Genomic DNA, 18,254 nt, shown 5'->3' on the forward strand with positions numbered 1-18,254 from the left:
ATATTTATCAAGACTTTGTGGTGTATAAGTTGTTTTGTTAGGCCCTGCTTGGAACAAATATGCATATGAGGTAGAGAAAGGAGCCCACCAAGCAGGAAAGACCTGTACACACCTGTTCACTTGTTACTATCATCATACAAGACATCTTGTGGCAACTCTCAGTGTATAGGAGTGCTGAGCTCACAAGGGAGGTGGAGAGGAATCCAATCACGTCCAATGAAAGTGGAGGAAAAATCACCTCCACTCTCACCCGTTTGCTACCTCTGAAAGTCTACTGAACCCTTTTGAAGCCATGAGCGGGAGGTAGGGAGAGGGAAATAGTATGGCTGTACAATCTATTACCATCTTTATTTCAGAATATGGACTTATCTATTCAAAAAAAAAAAAGAATGTCCCCATCTTGACATATTCATTTTGTGGAGACAAATTCACTTGCTAATACATGGGCTGACCCATATAACTCCTCCACTGAAAATACTATTTTTCACAGTGACAGATGTTAAACTACACCTAGCATTCTATGTAACACGAAGATGCCAGAGATAGCAAATTTAATAGAGAACTGGAGATGGACCATGGGAAGGAGGTAGAGGCAGTTCACAACTTATCAAGATGAATATAGCACCTCATTATTTTCAACAACGACAACACACACACACACATACACACACAAAGGTAAAATGCTGATCTAGCTTGAGAGCATCAAGGAATAGTCTAGATTCCATGTCATAATTTTAATCTGATCAACTTAAAATTAAAAAACAGGCCTCTGCTAACATTAATTTATGCCTTCTGCTTAAACTTGGAAATAAAGATGAGCCTCATACAAACTGTCCAGAGGAGGGGATAAATGAAGTGAGATAGGCTTCCATTGTTAAACCTGCATCACTAACATGGCTTCAAAAAAGCTGCTGTTATGTAGACACTGTGACGGAGCGGCCAAGGATGTAGCTTCTCTGTTTGACTGAAAAAGAGAGGGGCTACCCTGGTGGCGCAGTGGTTAAGAATCCACCTGCCAATGCAGGGGACATGGGTTTGAGCCCCGGTCTGGGAAGATCGCACATGCCACAGAGCAACTAAGCCCGTGCACCACAACTACTGAGCCTGCACCCTAGAGCCCGCGAGCCACAACTACTGAAGAGCCCATGCTCCACAACAAGAGGAGCCACTGCAATGAGAAACCCACGCACCCGAACAATGAGTAGCCCCTGCTCGCAGCAACTAGAGAAAAGCCCGCATGCAGCAACAAAGAGCCAACTCAGCCAAAAATAAATAAATTAATAAATTAATTTAAAAAAAAAAAGAGAGGGTGCTTCACAGTTAAAAATTACGAAGGCAGATGTGCTTTATTATCACAGGTGTGTGTTTAGAAGTGACTATTCTCAAGGCAGGCTTTTGGAAGCCTCCTCTCAACTCAGATCTAAGAATCTTAGGTTCTTTCATACCAGATGGCAGGCACAAGCTCCGGACCAATTCCATGTGGAGTAAAATGGTGGAGCACAGTCTTCCTAATGAGATAGTTTTTTTAATGGGCTACATTAATTGAAAGAGAGCAAGTTACAGAGCTGGAAATGCTAGGTTCTCTGCTGTGTAGCGGGGCTCTGGGATCTTGGCTTCCTGGCTCTACCTCAGACAAGTTTTACAATTGTGAGCAAGTCACGTATCTGCCGCCTCACTCTTTTCATCAATAGGGCAAACATGTTAGACTTTGATGTTTCTAGGGTCTAACAACATTGCATTATTTCATGATTCTGTTATCATATCTAGAGTGTCGAGTATGTCAGTTATGGTAATATTGAAACTTTATTGAGAGACACTGTCCAAAAAAAGTGTCTCCTTGGGGCAGGAAGTAGGACAGTCTACAATGGTGCAGAAACCAGCTCATAGGAGGCCTAGTTAACACCAGGGATAATTAGCTTCAAGAAAAGGAAACTGTGTTCAGATATTTTAACTAACATCACATGGAAAAAAGTCGACCCATTCTGTGTTGTTATAAAGTATATGCCTCAACTGAGTGACTGGAAGCTTCAGATTTCTAGCTTACCATAAGTAGTCCTTTTTAAACAAATATAAATGTCCAGTAATAAAAATAGGCAGCCTTTTCAGCTAATTGTCAATGAAGATAAGGAAGCAGAGGCAAAATGACTAACTCTCAAAGAGACTGTAGAAGAAGTTCTTGCATTAATAAAGGCATTGTTCTTAAATCTGATCACAAGAGTAGGTAATAAGGTAATAGTGATACTACCATGACTATTCAGAATGTTATTAAATTGCTTTTGGTGGGGGAAAGTTCTCTTCTATTGAAAAACAGAAACAAAACAAAAAACTCCTTTAAAATAGTTATGCTTGAAGTATCACAAGAGGTCAGAACATTCCTAAAAAATTAGTAAGTCTATAATATTTTATAGGAATCTTTTTTCTTTTTGAGTTCCAACAGTCTGGTTACCTGAAGTACCCACCACGGTGTCAGTTAATTATGTACTTTCTTATTTTGAACTCTAATTCCTCAGTGTGTTGAGTTCCAACTATAAGATGATGAGACTCATTTCCCTGTGATATAACTTATATGCTCAGTCTCATTGACATTTCATTTTAGCCTTTTCTTCAAGTAGCTTGAATAATGCATAAAGTTAGAAGAAGCATCTGATGTACCTTTCTACCTCCAGAAGCATATAGCACAGTGCTGAGAAGAACCAAGACTTGAATGGTAGAGTGTGAGTTGCCTGGGATTCTACAGTACCAAAATAGTGGACTACTCACTGTGTCACCTTTATTTAACCTGTTTGTTGGATCTTAGGAACTTGCCAAATTATTGAGGGCTCATCTTTTAAAAAGTAGTCTAGAAGACAAAAAAGAACTAGGCAGAGAATTGAGTTTTTGCTGTTTTACCTCTCCTAGTTCAGAAGAGCATGGATCCTTTGCTACTTATTATTAGCTGTCTAAATCTTAAAGGTGAACTGAAGAGGCAGTTGGTCTTACAGGAGTGTCTTTTATCAGTGTTTGGCTCTTTTTCTTTTTTTTTAACATCTTTATTGGAGTATAATTGCTTTACAATGGTGTGTTAGTTTCTGCTGTATAACAAAGTGAATCAGCTATACACATATATATATCCCCATATCTCCTCCCTTTTGCATCTCCCTCCCTCCCACCCTTCCTATCCCACCCCTCTAGGTGATCACAAAGCACCAAGCTGATCTCCCTGTGCTGTGCGGCTGCTTCCCACTAGCTATCTATTTTACATTTGGTAGTGTATATATGTCCATGCCACTCTCTCACTTTGTCACAGCTTACCCTTCCCCCTCCCCGTGTCCTCAAGTCCATTCTCTAGGTCTGCGTCTTTATTCCTGTCCCGCCCCTAGGTTCTTCAGAACCATTTTTTTTTTTTTAAGATTCCATATATAGGGCTTCCCTGGTGGCGCAGTGGTTGAGAGTCCGCCTGCTAATGCAGGCAGGGGACGCGGGTTCGTGCCCCGGTCTGGGAAGATCCCACATGCCGCCGAGCGGCAGGGCCCGTGAGCCATAGCCTCTGAGCCTGCGCGTCCGGAGCCTGTGCTCCGCAACGGGAGAGGCCGCAACAGTGAGAGGCCCGCGTACCGCAAAAAAAAAAAAAAAAAACCAAAGATTCCATATATATGTGTTAGCATATGGTGTTTGTTTTTCTCTTTCTGACTTACTTCACTCTGTATGACAGACTAGGTCCATCCACCTCACTACAAAAACTCAATTTCGTTTCTTTTTATGGCTGAGTAATATTCCGTTGTATATATTGGCTAACTCTTTTTCTAATGTTAATACATCCAGAGTCTTTTGTCTTTCTAAACCCTAACCCAGATGAACAAAATGCTTTTACACTTCCTGTCCTCTTCTCCTGACTTCATAGAAAGAATGAAGGAAATTACTGGTTATCTGGTACCCACCCTGTGCTAGGCACTATGAAATATTCCTTTACATACATTAACTTATTAAATTTTCAGAGCAACTTGACTAGGTAGGTGATACTGCCTTTTTACAGAGTCCCAGAGAGTAGTAACTTACCCATGTCTTTCAACCAGTAAATGTGACTAAAAGATGATGTAATAAACAATGCCCTGCTTTGCTCTTAGAAATATGTTTAATTCTCATTACTCTTACATTTGGGTCCAGGACAGTCCCACTAGTCTAAACCCACTTTTGTCTGTATCTACTGTGGACAACAAAGACATGACTAGATCATAACACACAGTGTGTTCCTCCTTTTACAGTGTCCACATCCTGCTTTATCTTTGTGTTTGAATGCCTCCCAGATTTTAAGCTCCTACAGATTGGAAAGTGTTTTCCTTTTTCACCTTTGTAACCCTTGAAGTAACTACTTTGTGTGTTACTGTGCACTTACTGTTCTTAATTACAGTTCCATAAATTAAGTCAAGTATCTTTTCATTTTACAGTGGAAATCTATTTATGTCCTGCACATGTCCACAGTCAGTGAGTGGAGTGGCTCTGGTAGAGCACTCAAGCTCAGGGCTCTAATTAGCACTGCCCCACCATCTACCTGCTTCTAGCACTCCAGAGTGAGGCTGCTGTTCTTTAGACCATGGCTTTGGGACCACTGCCTGGCCCTCTTTACCTTTCTCTCACTCTGCCTCATTGGATCATTCATCCAAATTTCCCATATTATCTTCAATTTGCTGTTGAACTTCCTTCATAGAGATTTAAAAAAAATCTCCTTTATGATAGTGTAAAGAAATATGAGAAATCATGTATTATTAACTGGTTAATTCAGAAGAGTTTCTTTTCTATCATTAGTTTCATTTTTGGACTACTTTATAACTCAAAAATTTATCTTTGAGTTATGAGTACACTCTATTTATTGCTGAATCTGATCAGCAATAAATAAATTACTTGGGGAGTTGGGGAGGCATAAGGGGAAATGCTCACTGAGATTACTCACTCTCGTAGGGCTTCAAAAATCGCTAGAATACATTCTTTCTTTTCGCCAAGTGATATTCTAGAAGAGTTATTTTACCTGATACTGATCAACAGCCTATTCTCAAGGGACAACCTGAAAACAGGACCAGGGTCGGAAAATTATGGAAATTTTGAAGGCAAGGATGATGGTTTCTTTCTTTTATTTTATTTTTTGGAAGGGGACTATGTATGTATGGTGCTTTTATTCTCCATAGAGTGATACATGCTAAGGTGGGTTGGGCTTGGGCTGATGTCCCCATGTGTATAGAACTGAATTAATAAGTCTCTGAGAAGAAGTCTGGTTTACCTTGATGTGGAAAGGGGGATGGGAGCATGGGGATGAACATTACAACCTGGGATATGATCAGCCCTGGAATGCAGGGAGATGAGGCAGCTCTCAGTGCAGTCATTGGCAGGCAGGGGACTCCTGCCAGGCTCGGAGGGCCTTCTGTACCACATCTTCCCACGGGGCATTTGATATCACCTCCTTCGCCCTTTTCACCAACTCTGCATGTTCTGGGTCCATGACTGTAGAGTTGTGTCTGCTCAGTGCTGTAGCTCGCTCCTCATCTTCATCCTCATTCTCTGCTGGCCTGTCCTGGGAATGAAGCCCTAGGGCCTTAGTTCCAACCCTGGACGTCAGCAGCTCCATCTTCTGCACCCCGCACTGGTGCCAGCTCTGCCCCTTCTGGTTCGGGGTCTTGGTTCAGGGGCTGATAGGAGCAGCTAGCTGGACCTGCCCCCATTTCTTCCTGTTCTTCCTCAGGCTCTCCACTCCTCTAATCCCCAGTGCCTTCTGTAGGCCCCTGGTGTGACAGTTCCTCAGCCTCATTGGGGTAGGTGTGCCCTGGACCCTGCCGCCAAAAACGACTTCTTGCATCCCAGCAGGGCCCACTCAGAGCCTGCAGCTGAGCCTGTACCTTTTACCTCCTCAAGGATAGTACGTATTTGAGGGGCAGGATGATGGAGAGATTGGGAAAACTGAAACACATGACCACTGGTTTGTAGTGCCTTTTACACAGCATTTTGTTAAATGAACCTAAATCTTTTAAGTGTGACTTTGTTTGCTCATTAAACTATCATATTTTAATTATTACATTTAATATTTAGTGCATATAGTTTTAACTTCTTTTGTGAGCATCAGAGCCAAACCAGTTCCAAAGTCTTTTGATTAATTTTTTAATTTAATTCCTTTTGGGCAATAAATTTTTTGTTTCTGGTTTATATAAGTAAAAAAAAAAAAAAATTCTTCTGCCAGTGGTCTTTGAGACCAAGTCAGATGGATGGAAACATCTACCCTATCTTTTAAAAAAAATAAATCATAAAAAATCCTATAAGCTAAGGAGTCACTGAGTTTTTTCTTCGTTTGCAAGTCAAAATGTCCCCTTGCTCTTCAATGTAAAGCTTCTATGGTAGTGCTTTTCACACTTACACAGCAGTAGCACAGTCTTTTCAAACAAAATCTCATGCAGAACTTCACTATGTAAATAAGATGAAAATGGAGCTGTTGTTGCTGATGGGGGGAGGGCAGGGGGCTCGAGTAATGAGAGACCCAGAACCTCTTCCCTCTTCCCCCCTTCTGGCTAAACCAACTCCCACCCTGGGTAGCCCATAAGACATTTCCTCCAAAATCTCAAGGATCTGAAATTTATATATACATATATATATATACATATATATATATATATATATATACACACACACATATATATACACACACACATATATATATACATATCATATTCTAATGGCTTTTATCATTTTACATTAAAATCTTTACTTTGTATAGGTTTTTAATAAATCATTTTTGGAAGAAATAGAAGGCCTGGCAGCAAAATATAAGTATCTTATTTAAGATATTTTGTTAATTAATACTTTAAATGTTTAACCCAAAAAAGTTTTGTTCACCTGAGGTTTTGGAAAAATAAACCAAACAGTATTCTCTTAAGGAAGGTAGTATTTCCCTTTATCCCCAATTCTGTAATTAACGTATTTCTGTAACCAAGATCACAGAGGTATGCTGATAAATGTTTCTATTTTCTTACTTGCAGAGATCTGTAACTTATTTATCAAAATAGGAAACTAAGACTCAGAAGGAACTTCCTCCAGCTCTCTTAGCCCCACTAGTATTTGCACCATGCTACAACTTGCATGAAGAAACTGGTCTGGTATTCATATGAGACCAACTACAGAACAGTAGCTCCAAGATTCTGAATATATAGTAGTTAATTGTTAGGATAAAGTTAAGAAACTACCCTTAAAGGGGATCTTGTCCTTCTCCCTTGATTTGGCTAAAACTGATGATTCACATCAAGGAAATTAATATAAAACTTTAATAGTAAGATTGTAAAATTTTAAACTGTGAATAATTCTAAGTTATACTATTACAAGGGAAGGATTAGACCAGGATGCATCAAAACAATGTTTTGAACTATTAAGTGAGTGTTTATCAGTCTTTAGGTTAGGAAAGTTATTTTTGCTTTGAGAATCTCAACTTTAATAGTTCCTTAAAGGTATACTCTTATTATTATGTTGTAGGTTTTTATGCTTTATCATATTGTGTATTTATAAGAGTCTTCATTTTTGCTATGTTGTACACCTGAAACTTACATAATACTATACATCAACTATACCACAATAAAAAATAAAAATACATTAAAAATAATCTTCCTTTTAATTGCAGCTAGCCTTCCCAGAATGCTGAAATACTTCTGCATATCCTAGCATTGCAAAAAGTCATTATTGCATAAACACTTCAACTTGAGGGCATGTCGTTTCTTGGATGTTCGGTCCTTGCTCTTCTGTCCATACTCTATCATTTTCCCCTAAGCCTCTGTTCTGTTAGAGATTTCAGTAATCTAACAAGGATTGGAGCATCCCACTTTAAATATGCAGTAAAAAAATCAGACTTGTATCTGTTACCATTATTAGAAAGCAAGAGTGAATAAAGGTCAGCCTTTTAGCTGGCAGGCTGTCTGATTTTTCTGTGAGCATCACATGTTAGGAGAAGCTAGCTCATCTGTCTGTGGGTTTAAGATTCAACAGCATAAGCTGTCAGCCTAACACTGATTGAAGGTGGACTGGGAGGGGAAGCGCATCTGTCCAACGGCTCGCCATTGGCTTCCTATTACAGCATTCTCCCCCGAGACAAACTCTGCATGCTCATTCACCTACCTCCTTCTCTTCCCTCCCCTTCCTTCCCTACCCCTTCATTACTGATTCACAGCGAGAGGCAGCAGCAGCAGAGGCAGCAACAGCAGAGCTGCTTGTCACGAATCAAGGATTGCAATGAGCTCATCCTTTTCTCCTTGCAGCTTCACAACTGCCCTGGCTTCCTGGCTCCTGCTCTTTGCTCACGCACACACACACACTCACTCTCTCACATACACACAGCACACACACACACACTCACATGCTAGACCCTTCTAAGCAGCTTGTCCATTTTTACACATGTATGTGAACTCTCCTGCATCACTCTTGGCCATTTTCTTGCATTCGCTTGCTTTTGCTGTTTTTTTATTTAGATCAGCATTTGATTTCATTTCCAGTCTACTTTGGGGCTCTTGCACAGTAGATAATTTAGCCAAAATGTTTTTCGTGTGGAGACGTTAGCTGGCAGTTCCCACCACAGACTGGCTTGTGCGTGCTCCTGGGGAGACCTAAGCCTGGCTCCCCTCCCGCCGCAGTTCTCAAAATTGTGGATAAGAGATCCAGCTTTCTCATTCTGGATAACTACTTACTGCTCATGGAAGAAGGGGTGCCCTGCCCAGCCCCAGCTGCTAAGCTCACAGCTCCTGTCAAAAAGTCCCAGGACATGCACGACGAGAGGAACAAGCTGGTGAATGAGTATGCGTGTCGAGTGCTGGAACTTCTGGGGATGGGGCATCGTCTGTTTGTGCCTCGGCTTCTGGCGGTGAGACTGTTTTTCATTGAACTTCATTTGTAAAGAATCTGCCACCCTCTGTGAGAATTCCCTGTATCCGTGGAAGAGGCTTGCGGTCTCCTGTCTCCTTCCCCTTTTCCCCACTCTACCGAGAAGGAAGTGCTGAGTGGCCACAGGCATGGGGCTCTGTCCGAGCCTGGTCCGTGCCACTCCTTAATTGGCTAGAGGAGATATGGCTCTCCTCTCCAAGCCCACGTTAGTGGCATTATCTCTGTGGCAGCCACAAAAAAAAAAAAAGGTCTTATGGCTGGCCAGGCTCAGCAGTAAAGCAGAATACCCAAGTGCTTGATGGATGCATTCTGTTATTTCTGTCTCCAAGGGGTTAAATTTTACACCAGACATTATTGCGACTTATCTAGACTATGCCTGGTTTGCTTTCTAACCTCTCCATTTGATGGTCAATTTGGTTGTGTTAATAGGGAATTTTGCCCCTTAAAAATCATTGGTTAGGAAATTACAGATTGCTCTCCTGGAATGTTCGAACTGTGTATCTATGAAACAGCTTAAAGCTGTTGGGTCTGTGCTGAGTCTGGGAAGTCTGCCTTGCTTGTTTTTTGATTTCCTGAACAAGAGAAAAATCACCCTTCTGCACTTCCTACCAAGGGTTAAAATTAAATACCCACAATCACTGGTGCAGTGTTTCTTTTTAGTGGTTTGAGAACTATACCTAGCAACTGTTCTATAATGTGATTGGTCTGTGGTAGTCCTATACCATTATTTGGTAATTGGGCAAGAATAATTTTGCTTTGTTTATATTATACAATGGAGTTTAATACCATTCTAGACTGTTCCCTCATTTGGTTCTCTCATATTTGAGTCTTTTTCAGAAGTACAATATTGACTGAATTTAACTCTTTTCTCTCACATATCTCCCTCTAGTATAGTTCATCTTTGTTTATGCTTATGTTTACAATTATTAAGTCTCATGTATCTATTTGCATGTAAATATAATCTCTCCTGTATCATCATAACAGACATGTTAGGTAGCTGTGCACCTAAGGGATTTCTCACCCAGAAGAAAGTCTGTTTATCATTGCAAGGTGAAGTTAGATGCAGTGACCAGCATACAATTATAAAGAAGGGGGTGGTATATTTTGAGAAATATGGTTCCTTTGTCGTTTAAGAAAGAAGAGCTCAATATATATGTTTTAATGCCTATGTGAGGTCATCAGTGCTCACTTGAATTTTGTTCCCCTGAATCATAACATTTTTTTCTTAATAAAGGAGAAAACTGAAGATTCATGATTCTATTAGAAAGGAGTTTTTTGTTTTTGTTTTTTAACAGTGAAATAAAAAGCATTTTTTTTCAGGAGCTTTGACACTAAGAAGTGCTAAAATATATTTCAACCAATTCTCTGCCTCTCTTTGAGGAATCAGTTTTTGGTCTAATATTCTTAAAGACTGCTTAACTTTGTGTCTCACGGGCTTCCACTGATAACTTTACAGTGATCCGGTGCTGCCTATCTTTGGCATTTACATTTTCAGTGTTTTGAAGGAAAACATAAAATTGATAACTAAGAATATCACTCATACTAAAATCTGCATCAAAATCCGGATGACTCTAGTGTAAAACGATTGTCAACAACAAAACCCATAAGCTTCCCAAGCTTCAGATTTGTGGGAGGTCATAGATATCTATATGTTGCAACTGTACAAAGTCGGCTTGGTTGCTCAGTTAGGTACCTGAGGTGGTGGTACAGCCCTCAGGTTGTTTTGGGCTCTAACACTGCAGATAATAGTGCCATTTGCACTATATGTGAAAAGTGTGTGCTGCGTTGTGTATAGGGCCATTTGGAAATCTCTGACTTTGTTATACAGTGTTGTACTTAAAAGATTGTCGATAGAACTAGGGTACTCTACATTCTGAGAAATCACATGCCCTTTAATTAGCAATGTGGCTATGAATTGGGATCAGCTATCCAATGAGTTATTGCTCAAAGTTTAGCATGTGTACCAGAGGGAAGTACAGTTGTTCAGCCTTGTGTTATTGGACTGGCTAATGATGTGGGATCAGCGGCTAATCTGCACAGGGTAATCCTAAGAGGAATCCTGCCACATGCAATGTTGCAGTCTTTCCATTACCAGTCAAGAGGGCAAGCACTGAAATTTAGGTTTTGTGGGGGTTTTTTGCGGTACACGGGCCTCTCACTGTTGTGGCCTCTCCCGTTGTGGAGCACAGGCTCCGGATGCGCAGGCTCAGCGGCCATGGCTCACGGGCCCAGCCGCTCTGCGGCATGTGGGATCTTCCCAGACTGGGGCACGAACCCACGTCCCCTGCATCGGCAGGTGGACTCTCAACCACTGCGCCACCAGCGAAGCCCGAAGTTTAGGTTTTTAATCATGTTTTAAATATGAATGTGTGTGTGGGTTAAACACATACAAATCCCTTATTTTACTTTTAAGATGCCAGTAGTTTTCTTCATATAAGACAAGTTAATTTTTTTAATGAAACTGATCAAATAAATGAAGATTTACCAAGACAGTGTTGTAGATTTGGACTTTGAGCCTTATTTATTGTTCCCTGATTCACAGAGAGACCATCAAGCTATGAGAACACCAAGCACATTTGGAATTTTTGCTTATTGTCCTTCAAAGGTACACCTAGTAAAGAATAATTTTCCTTTAATAAATCAAGTACAAGTACTCCATTTTAGATATTACCACAAGGCATAAATTCTGTGTGCAGACTCACCAAACACACGTTTCTTTGGTGAAATTAAAATACCAAAGCAAGGGATATACGTATCCTAGAGAGCAGCTAAGTAATGTCCTCTTCTAAAAGCCTGTGCTTCCAAATGATTCTCAGACCCCCAGAAACATTTCTCAACGGAATGGAAATCCTGTTAGACACTATAACTAAAGGAAGAAAAGCCATTTGTGGTGAATATAGCGAAGGTGAGAAAGAGAAACATGCCTAGATTTTTTTTTCAAATAATCCCCTAAAATAATCAAACCTAGATTTTGCTGCTTATCGAGGCCCTTAAAGAAAGATTTGTCATCCAAGAAAATGAGAGGTTTCGAATAGAAGCATCTGGAGCTAACACTCAAATGTTAGAACTGTTCATTTCCACCCACCCTCCTTTCTTTAAAAAAAAAAAAAAAATCACTTTAAAATGTGATACTCTTGCACTGAATTTTTCAGTGGGAAAAACACACTCCAAATGGTATTAGCAGGGGCACATAGCCAGAGTTCATATTCCTCTGTAAGTGTGTGAAATTTGGAGAAAGAGGAAAAACTTTTACTCAGGTTCAAAATCTTCCCTATCTTCCTAGATTTTTTCTTTTTGCTTTTATATGACATGGGAAGTTATCAGATCATTATATGTTGATCTCAGTGTTGGCTGTAGTTTCAATCTGTTACTCTGGGCACTGTGCACGGTGAATCCAAAGGACTCTCAGGCTGAAGAGGATTGACATATATCTATAGCCAAACGTTCCAGCTGTCCCTCCAGTAACCATTTAAAGTTTAATTCTGATCATATTTCTTTATGCTGTCAAATTGCATCCTAGTTTTGTTTTTTTAATTTGTGGACTTCCTTAAAACATTAATTTTAAGGAGGGAATAAAAGAGCAGAGGAGAAAGTTTCTCTCCCATTTTTACCTCTGTTGTTGACTGCTGCAAGGATTACTCACTGAAGAGAGATGATAACTCTTAAAAGAAGTTAAAGACTCAAGTATAAAAGTTGCCTCCCAAATATAAAAGTCAATTTTGATGCCCCCCAATATACAAAAGAATTGCCCCCCAATTCTGATGCCCCCCAAATATAAAAGTCAATTTTTATATCAAAATAAGTCCTACATCTCCTTTCTAATTTGCATCTTATAAATTTTTGACTTATTAATAGTGAGTATGCTTGAAGTAGATCCTTTATAAATTCATGGAACAGATATATGTTGGTGTCTATTGTGTGCCTGGCAATGTGCTTAATTCATTTTACTGGGGTGAGTGGGAAGGATTCTTACATTAGCATCCTACTTACCTTTCCCTCTGGATATTTATTTCTACCTACTTGAAAGGAAATAGAAGTAGGACTTGTTTAAATGTTTTTTTAATTATCCAGGTAATCTTTTTATATAGCTCTTTTCATAGAAATGAGGAAGAAGTAATGTTACCTTTGAAGGTGTAATTGGTAAACATGTTTCCTATCATCACTTAAAAGGATTTGACAGAAAGTTTGGAGAGGAAAAGATGAGTATTAGTAGAGCCACTGATTTTCAAAAGTTATCATCTATTAGTTCTTACTTAAAAGCTGGTAGAGTTCTTTCCTTTATTGTACAAGGGAAGAAAACATGCCTTTGCTTATTCAAATTCCCTGGTTCTTGTCTATATTATCTTCTGACTGACATTACTTAGCAAATAATGTTTGGAAAGTGATTGCATTTTCATTATTTTACTATTCCTTCACTATTGTTCTGAAGGTAATATAGAAAAACTCTAAGAATTTCCCAGTTGAAGAACAGCCTTTCCAACTTAAATCAATTCTTCTAGCCTGATGGGGTTCTGTACAGTGAGTACAGATGGATAATGTTATCCAGAAGCCAGCCCAACCTCTTTCAGGGACTTGGTTTGGTTTTTGAAATGTTAGTCTGCCTTTTAGGGGTGTATTTTTAAAGCTTGGGTCTTATCACAAGATCATGTGTTAAACTTCTCTTCTTTGTTGGAGTAGAGGGTTAGCATTCATGCAATTATAAACTCAATTATAACGATTAATTAAGTTAATATCTCCATAGTCAGCTCATTAATAATTAGTATGTGTGATTGAAGCCATGTTTTAGTTTCATAGAAAGCACCACTACCTATATTTTGGACTAATATTATTACATCAATGCTTGACATTTATGAGGTGTATATATTTAACAAAATAATGTGTACAAAGTGACTCAAATTTTGTTAAATATATATGAAATATATCTGTAAGGTTAGGAAAAAAGGACTATAAGCAATGTAACAAAATGTTATACTAAAATTTCAGTATCTGAGCATATTTGAGCAACAGAGACAACTTTCCAAAATGTCCCCTACATTTGTTTTGGGGTTCACAAAATATACTCATATGCCTTAACTTTGTTCATTCTCAAATACTCGAGGTTGGATATAGTCCCACTTTTAAAGTAGGAGAACGGTGGAGAATTATGCAGTACCATGAGTTAGCCAGAGTTGGAATTAAAATGACTATTCCATCCTTTGCAACCTTGCTTGAGGACCTCTAATTGACAAGTACTTCCTAGAGGCTAAAATTAGAGGATTAAATAAGATGCATTTTCTACACTTGCCTCATGATTATCAGAGCTCCTCTCTTCAGGGGCTTGAGTTGGGCCAGTCACGCAATCTGGAGCTTCACTAACACCAGCGGTGTCTTGGAAAGGGCAGTCACAGGGCACTCTGAATTCTGGTTTCCAGAGACTTAACCTGAGTTGAGCTTCAGCCCCACCTGGGTAGGGAGCTCCTTGCTGTACCTCCCCTGAGACTACAGCCTCCTCCAAACAGCATCTCTGTGTGCCTGGCCATCCCTGCCTGACCAGAGGGCAAATGTCACAGGATATTTGGCTTCTCATCTTTAATCCTAATCTTTCTGCTTTTGTATGAACTCAGAGGCTGGACTTGAAATTAGGCCTTGGGCCGTATTAGAAAATTAGGTAACCATGCTGCTTCCTGTAGGCAGTAGACTGCTCCCCACCATTTTGGGGCATCTGTTTGCAGGTAACTAGAGGTTAGTTGCACTGACAATAGAAGAGGTGCCCTTAGAAGGTTTTTGACTAATGAAGAAAGCTACTAATCCTGTTTCGCTACAAACTCTGTAAGCAGCCTGTGTTGAACTTTCCCAACAATTGCCAAAGAGATAATCATCAGAACCAGTATTACAGGTGAAAAAGGATGTAGTATATCTGGCATAACTGGTAGGTGGATGCTTTCTCAGTAATTCAGCAGTTGATATTTTAGTTGAAGAGGCCCTCTTTGGGGCTGAAGTTGTTTCCAGTAACTGGCTTTTCCAACCAAGTTAAGGTGAGATGATAGCACTTTATCATGCTAAATATTCTCTCCACTGCTTATTGCCACCATCTCTCAGTATCTGTGAGGGAGGAAATAAATCTGAGATGTACTGAAGCTTGTTTTTTTCCCCAGCACTATTAGCCTGGCTCTGTCTTCTGATTACTAGTTTGTGAATCTAAACTTGGGCCAACCTAGTTCCCTGTGAAAATGCCTGCTGTGTGAATTAATATATTATTCTATTTTACATGTTTCTGTTTAAAGGGGAGGAGAGAAGGGAAGAAAAAATTATATATGTATAGTGGAAGAGAGGCGGAAGTAGAATTCATTCACTTATTCAGTAAATTTTTGTTGAGTACCTCCTGTACTCTAGGCAGTGGATACAGCAAAGAACAAGACAGACAAATCCCCTTTCCTTAGGACGAAAACAGATGTAAAACTGGAAAATGACTGGATGGAAAATGATTTGATGGGCTGGGGGGAAGAATTTAACTGCTCAGAAAAGGCCTAACTCAGATCTTATATTTGTGCTAAAATCTAGATCACAAAAAGTTGTTATCATTATGAAGATCTGGGGGAAGAATATTCCAGGCAGAGAGAACAGGCAGTAGCCTTCAGTTAGGAATGAACTTGGTGTGTACAAGAAAACACAAAGAAGGCCAGTGTGCTTGGAGCTTGAGAGCAAGGAGGGAGATGTCATTCAACATGAGGCTGGAGGGGAAGGCAAGGGCCCCATATCCTGAGGGGTCTTGTGGGCAATGGTAAAGATTTTGGGTTTTATTTTGAGCACAATAGGAACCACTGGAGAGCTTTACACAGAAGAGCAACATGATCTGAAAAAGTATCATCTAGCTGCTGTAAGGAGAGTAGATTGTGGAGAGCAAGAGCAGAAAGAGGGCGACCAGTTGGGGAGTTAGTGCAGTGGCTCAGCTGAGAGATGGCAATGGCTTAGACCAGGCTGGTGGTGATGACAACAACTCATTATGAGCAGGATTCCTCTGACTTCCTTATACTCTTTCAATGCAGTCTTTAAGGTTAATCAGTTTTAAATCTGAATGTAAATAAAGTAATATTTTGAACTAGCATGTAGCTCTGTGATTTCTAGCCACCATGTTTTGTTTTTGTCTGTTTGTTTGTTTTTGTTTGATTTTTGCAGTTTTTGACAATTAAGTGCTGACTCTTAAAACACCTTATTTCTTTTTGTCTTGGCCTACTTCTGTGTACCCAGTCTTTCTCAATCTCTTAATTTGTGTCTCAGTGTTTGCCAGCGATTACTTATAGTTGTTTATTAAAATATTTATTGCCTTTCTTATTACAAAATCTTTACTGCAAGAAAAACAGCAAAATATATAAAGAAGAAAAAAAATTATAATCCCACTATCCAGAGAAACATTTTCTTTTATTTCCTTTCAGTCTTTTTTCTGGGTATACATATATTTATAAGTGGTGGTTATTTCTTACGTAAATCTGGTAAGCAGTAGTTTTCATAAGAAGTTCAGTAGTTAAGTGGTTTGCTTCATTTACTGTTTTATAACAGTCTTTAAGATATGGGTACAGGGCTTCCCTGGTGGCACAGTGGTTGAGAGTCCGCCTGCCGATGCAGGGGACATGGGTTCGTGCCCCGGTCTGGGACGATCCCACATGCCGTGGGGCGGCTGGGCCTGTGAGCCATGGCCGCTGAGCCTGCGCGTCCGGAGCCTGTGCTCCGCAATGGGAGGCCACAACAGTGAGAGGCCCGCATACCGCAAAAAAAAAAAAAAAAAAAAAAGATATGGGTACAATTTCTTATTTTCTTCACTTGAACTGCTACTGTCACTAGTTGAAAAGTCATTCTCTCATTAGGTGTTTATTATATAATTCTGCTGTGCTTTGATTGCATTGTCTATGTCTTCAGCCAGCTTTGTAAAATATCCTTAAAATGCCTGCCAAGCTAAAATCACAGATTAGTCCCAGAGTTCAAAGTTTTTCCTTTTCTGGCATTTTTCTTTTTTTAGAGCCATAACATGGTTAGCTTTGCCAAGATCCACTATTCAAATCTTCAGGTAATATAAATTAAATATGTTAGCCTGTTAATTCTTTTGTCACGTCTAGGATTTATGGTGACTTATTTCAGCTTATAGTTAAAGAGGTTAGAAATCTCTTCCTAAAAATTTTTGAAGCTCACCTAGATCTTGGCTATAAAAGTACATTCAGGAAAATAGAAATTCCTTTTACAATGTATTCGTTCTGAATGTAGGTTAAAATGTAATTGATGATTCTTGGTGATTATTTTTTAGACCTCAAAGGAAGATCTTCTGCAGGCTGATTTTGAAGGTGCTTTAAAGTTCTTCAGAGTCCAGCTTCCAAAGAGATACAGGGCAGAGGAAAATGCAAGAAGGTTAATGGAGCAGGCTTGCAATATTAAGGTAAGATATATGAATTTATAGATAATAAATATGGAACTTGAATGCAGAATAACATGGCAAATTGTATAAAACTCTTTCTCAGTATGTTGCTGGATTTTGACTATGTTTAAGGTGAAATGGTGTATGACCTAGTTTCTCTCAGACTTCTTTGTCAAGCTGATTTGTGTCTATAGTGGCTGTACCTTCTAGTAGGACTTAGAGTGAACGTTAGCAGGTTCAGGTTGTAACAAGAGGGAGACAAACATTTATCTCATAGGTGGGGCTCTAGAATGGGTTGCTGTGATAGTGGTTTCCATAGCAGCAGACTTAGTATTTAGCTTTTGCCATCTGTTTTAAGATTATTTAGGACCAAGCAAGAAAAGCCTGCTTAGGCCGTGCTTCCCTTTCTCTAAGGGGCTTGGAAAGCTCTGTCTTGATCTACGCATCTCCATCCCACACCTGACAGATGTTTGTGGATACGTTGCTCCTTATCAGGTGTCTGATATAAATAAACAAATTTTATAAATAAGTTAAAATAGAAATCTTTATCTAGAGAATTGTGGTATCAAGGTGAGATAGCACATTTAAAAAAAAAATGGAACCAATTTACTGATGTAAATTCTTGTACCTTTGGAATATACTAGGGAATCTTCTTACCTAACCATGACAAAAATATAAATTTGTTTTCTGAAAAAACAAAGATCCCAGGTCTTATGGACTTTACATTCTTGCCGAAGGAGAAAGTCAGTAAACAATTAACATAATAAAGAATATATTTAATATGTTAGAAGGTGATAAATAGCTATGAAAAAAGAAAAAGTAGGGCAAAATAAGCAAGATTGGATTGGTGGGGAGAAGGAAAGTTATAGTTGTTGTTTGGTAGTCAGAGTAGACCTCACTGAAGGTGAAGGAGATGAATTATTCATGGAGATGTCTAGGGGAAGAGCAGTTCAGCAGAGGCAACAGCTAGTTCAAAGGCCCTGGGGCTGGCTCA

At 39.4% G+C, this 18,254-nt stretch overlaps 1 protein-coding gene across 8 annotated transcripts in view; it reads left to right on the forward strand.

The window, feature by feature from the left end:
* The window catches only part of RABGAP1L (RAB GTPase activating protein 1 like), a 687,421-nt gene that overhangs the window by 532,902 nt on the left and 136,265 nt on the right, over window positions 1–18,254 (forward strand). For 6 of the 8 annotated variants that reach the window (XM_067728697.1, XM_067728698.1, XM_067728699.1 and 3 more), the window contains one exon: window positions 17,153–17,281. In XM_067728697.1, coding sequence (XP_067584798.1) covers window positions 17,153–17,281 — 129 coding nt within the window. Of the gene's footprint in view, window positions 1–8,119; window positions 8,858–14,783; window positions 14,892–17,152; window positions 17,282–18,254 lie in introns of those variants that run through there. The other 2 variants (XM_067728704.1, XM_067728708.1) reach the window with 2 other exon arrangements.

This window comes from Pseudorca crassidens, chromosome 2, assembly GCF_039906515.1.
Source record: "Pseudorca crassidens isolate mPseCra1 chromosome 2, mPseCra1.hap1, whole genome shotgun sequence".
NCBI lineage: Eukaryota > Metazoa > Chordata > Mammalia > Artiodactyla > Delphinidae > Pseudorca > Pseudorca crassidens.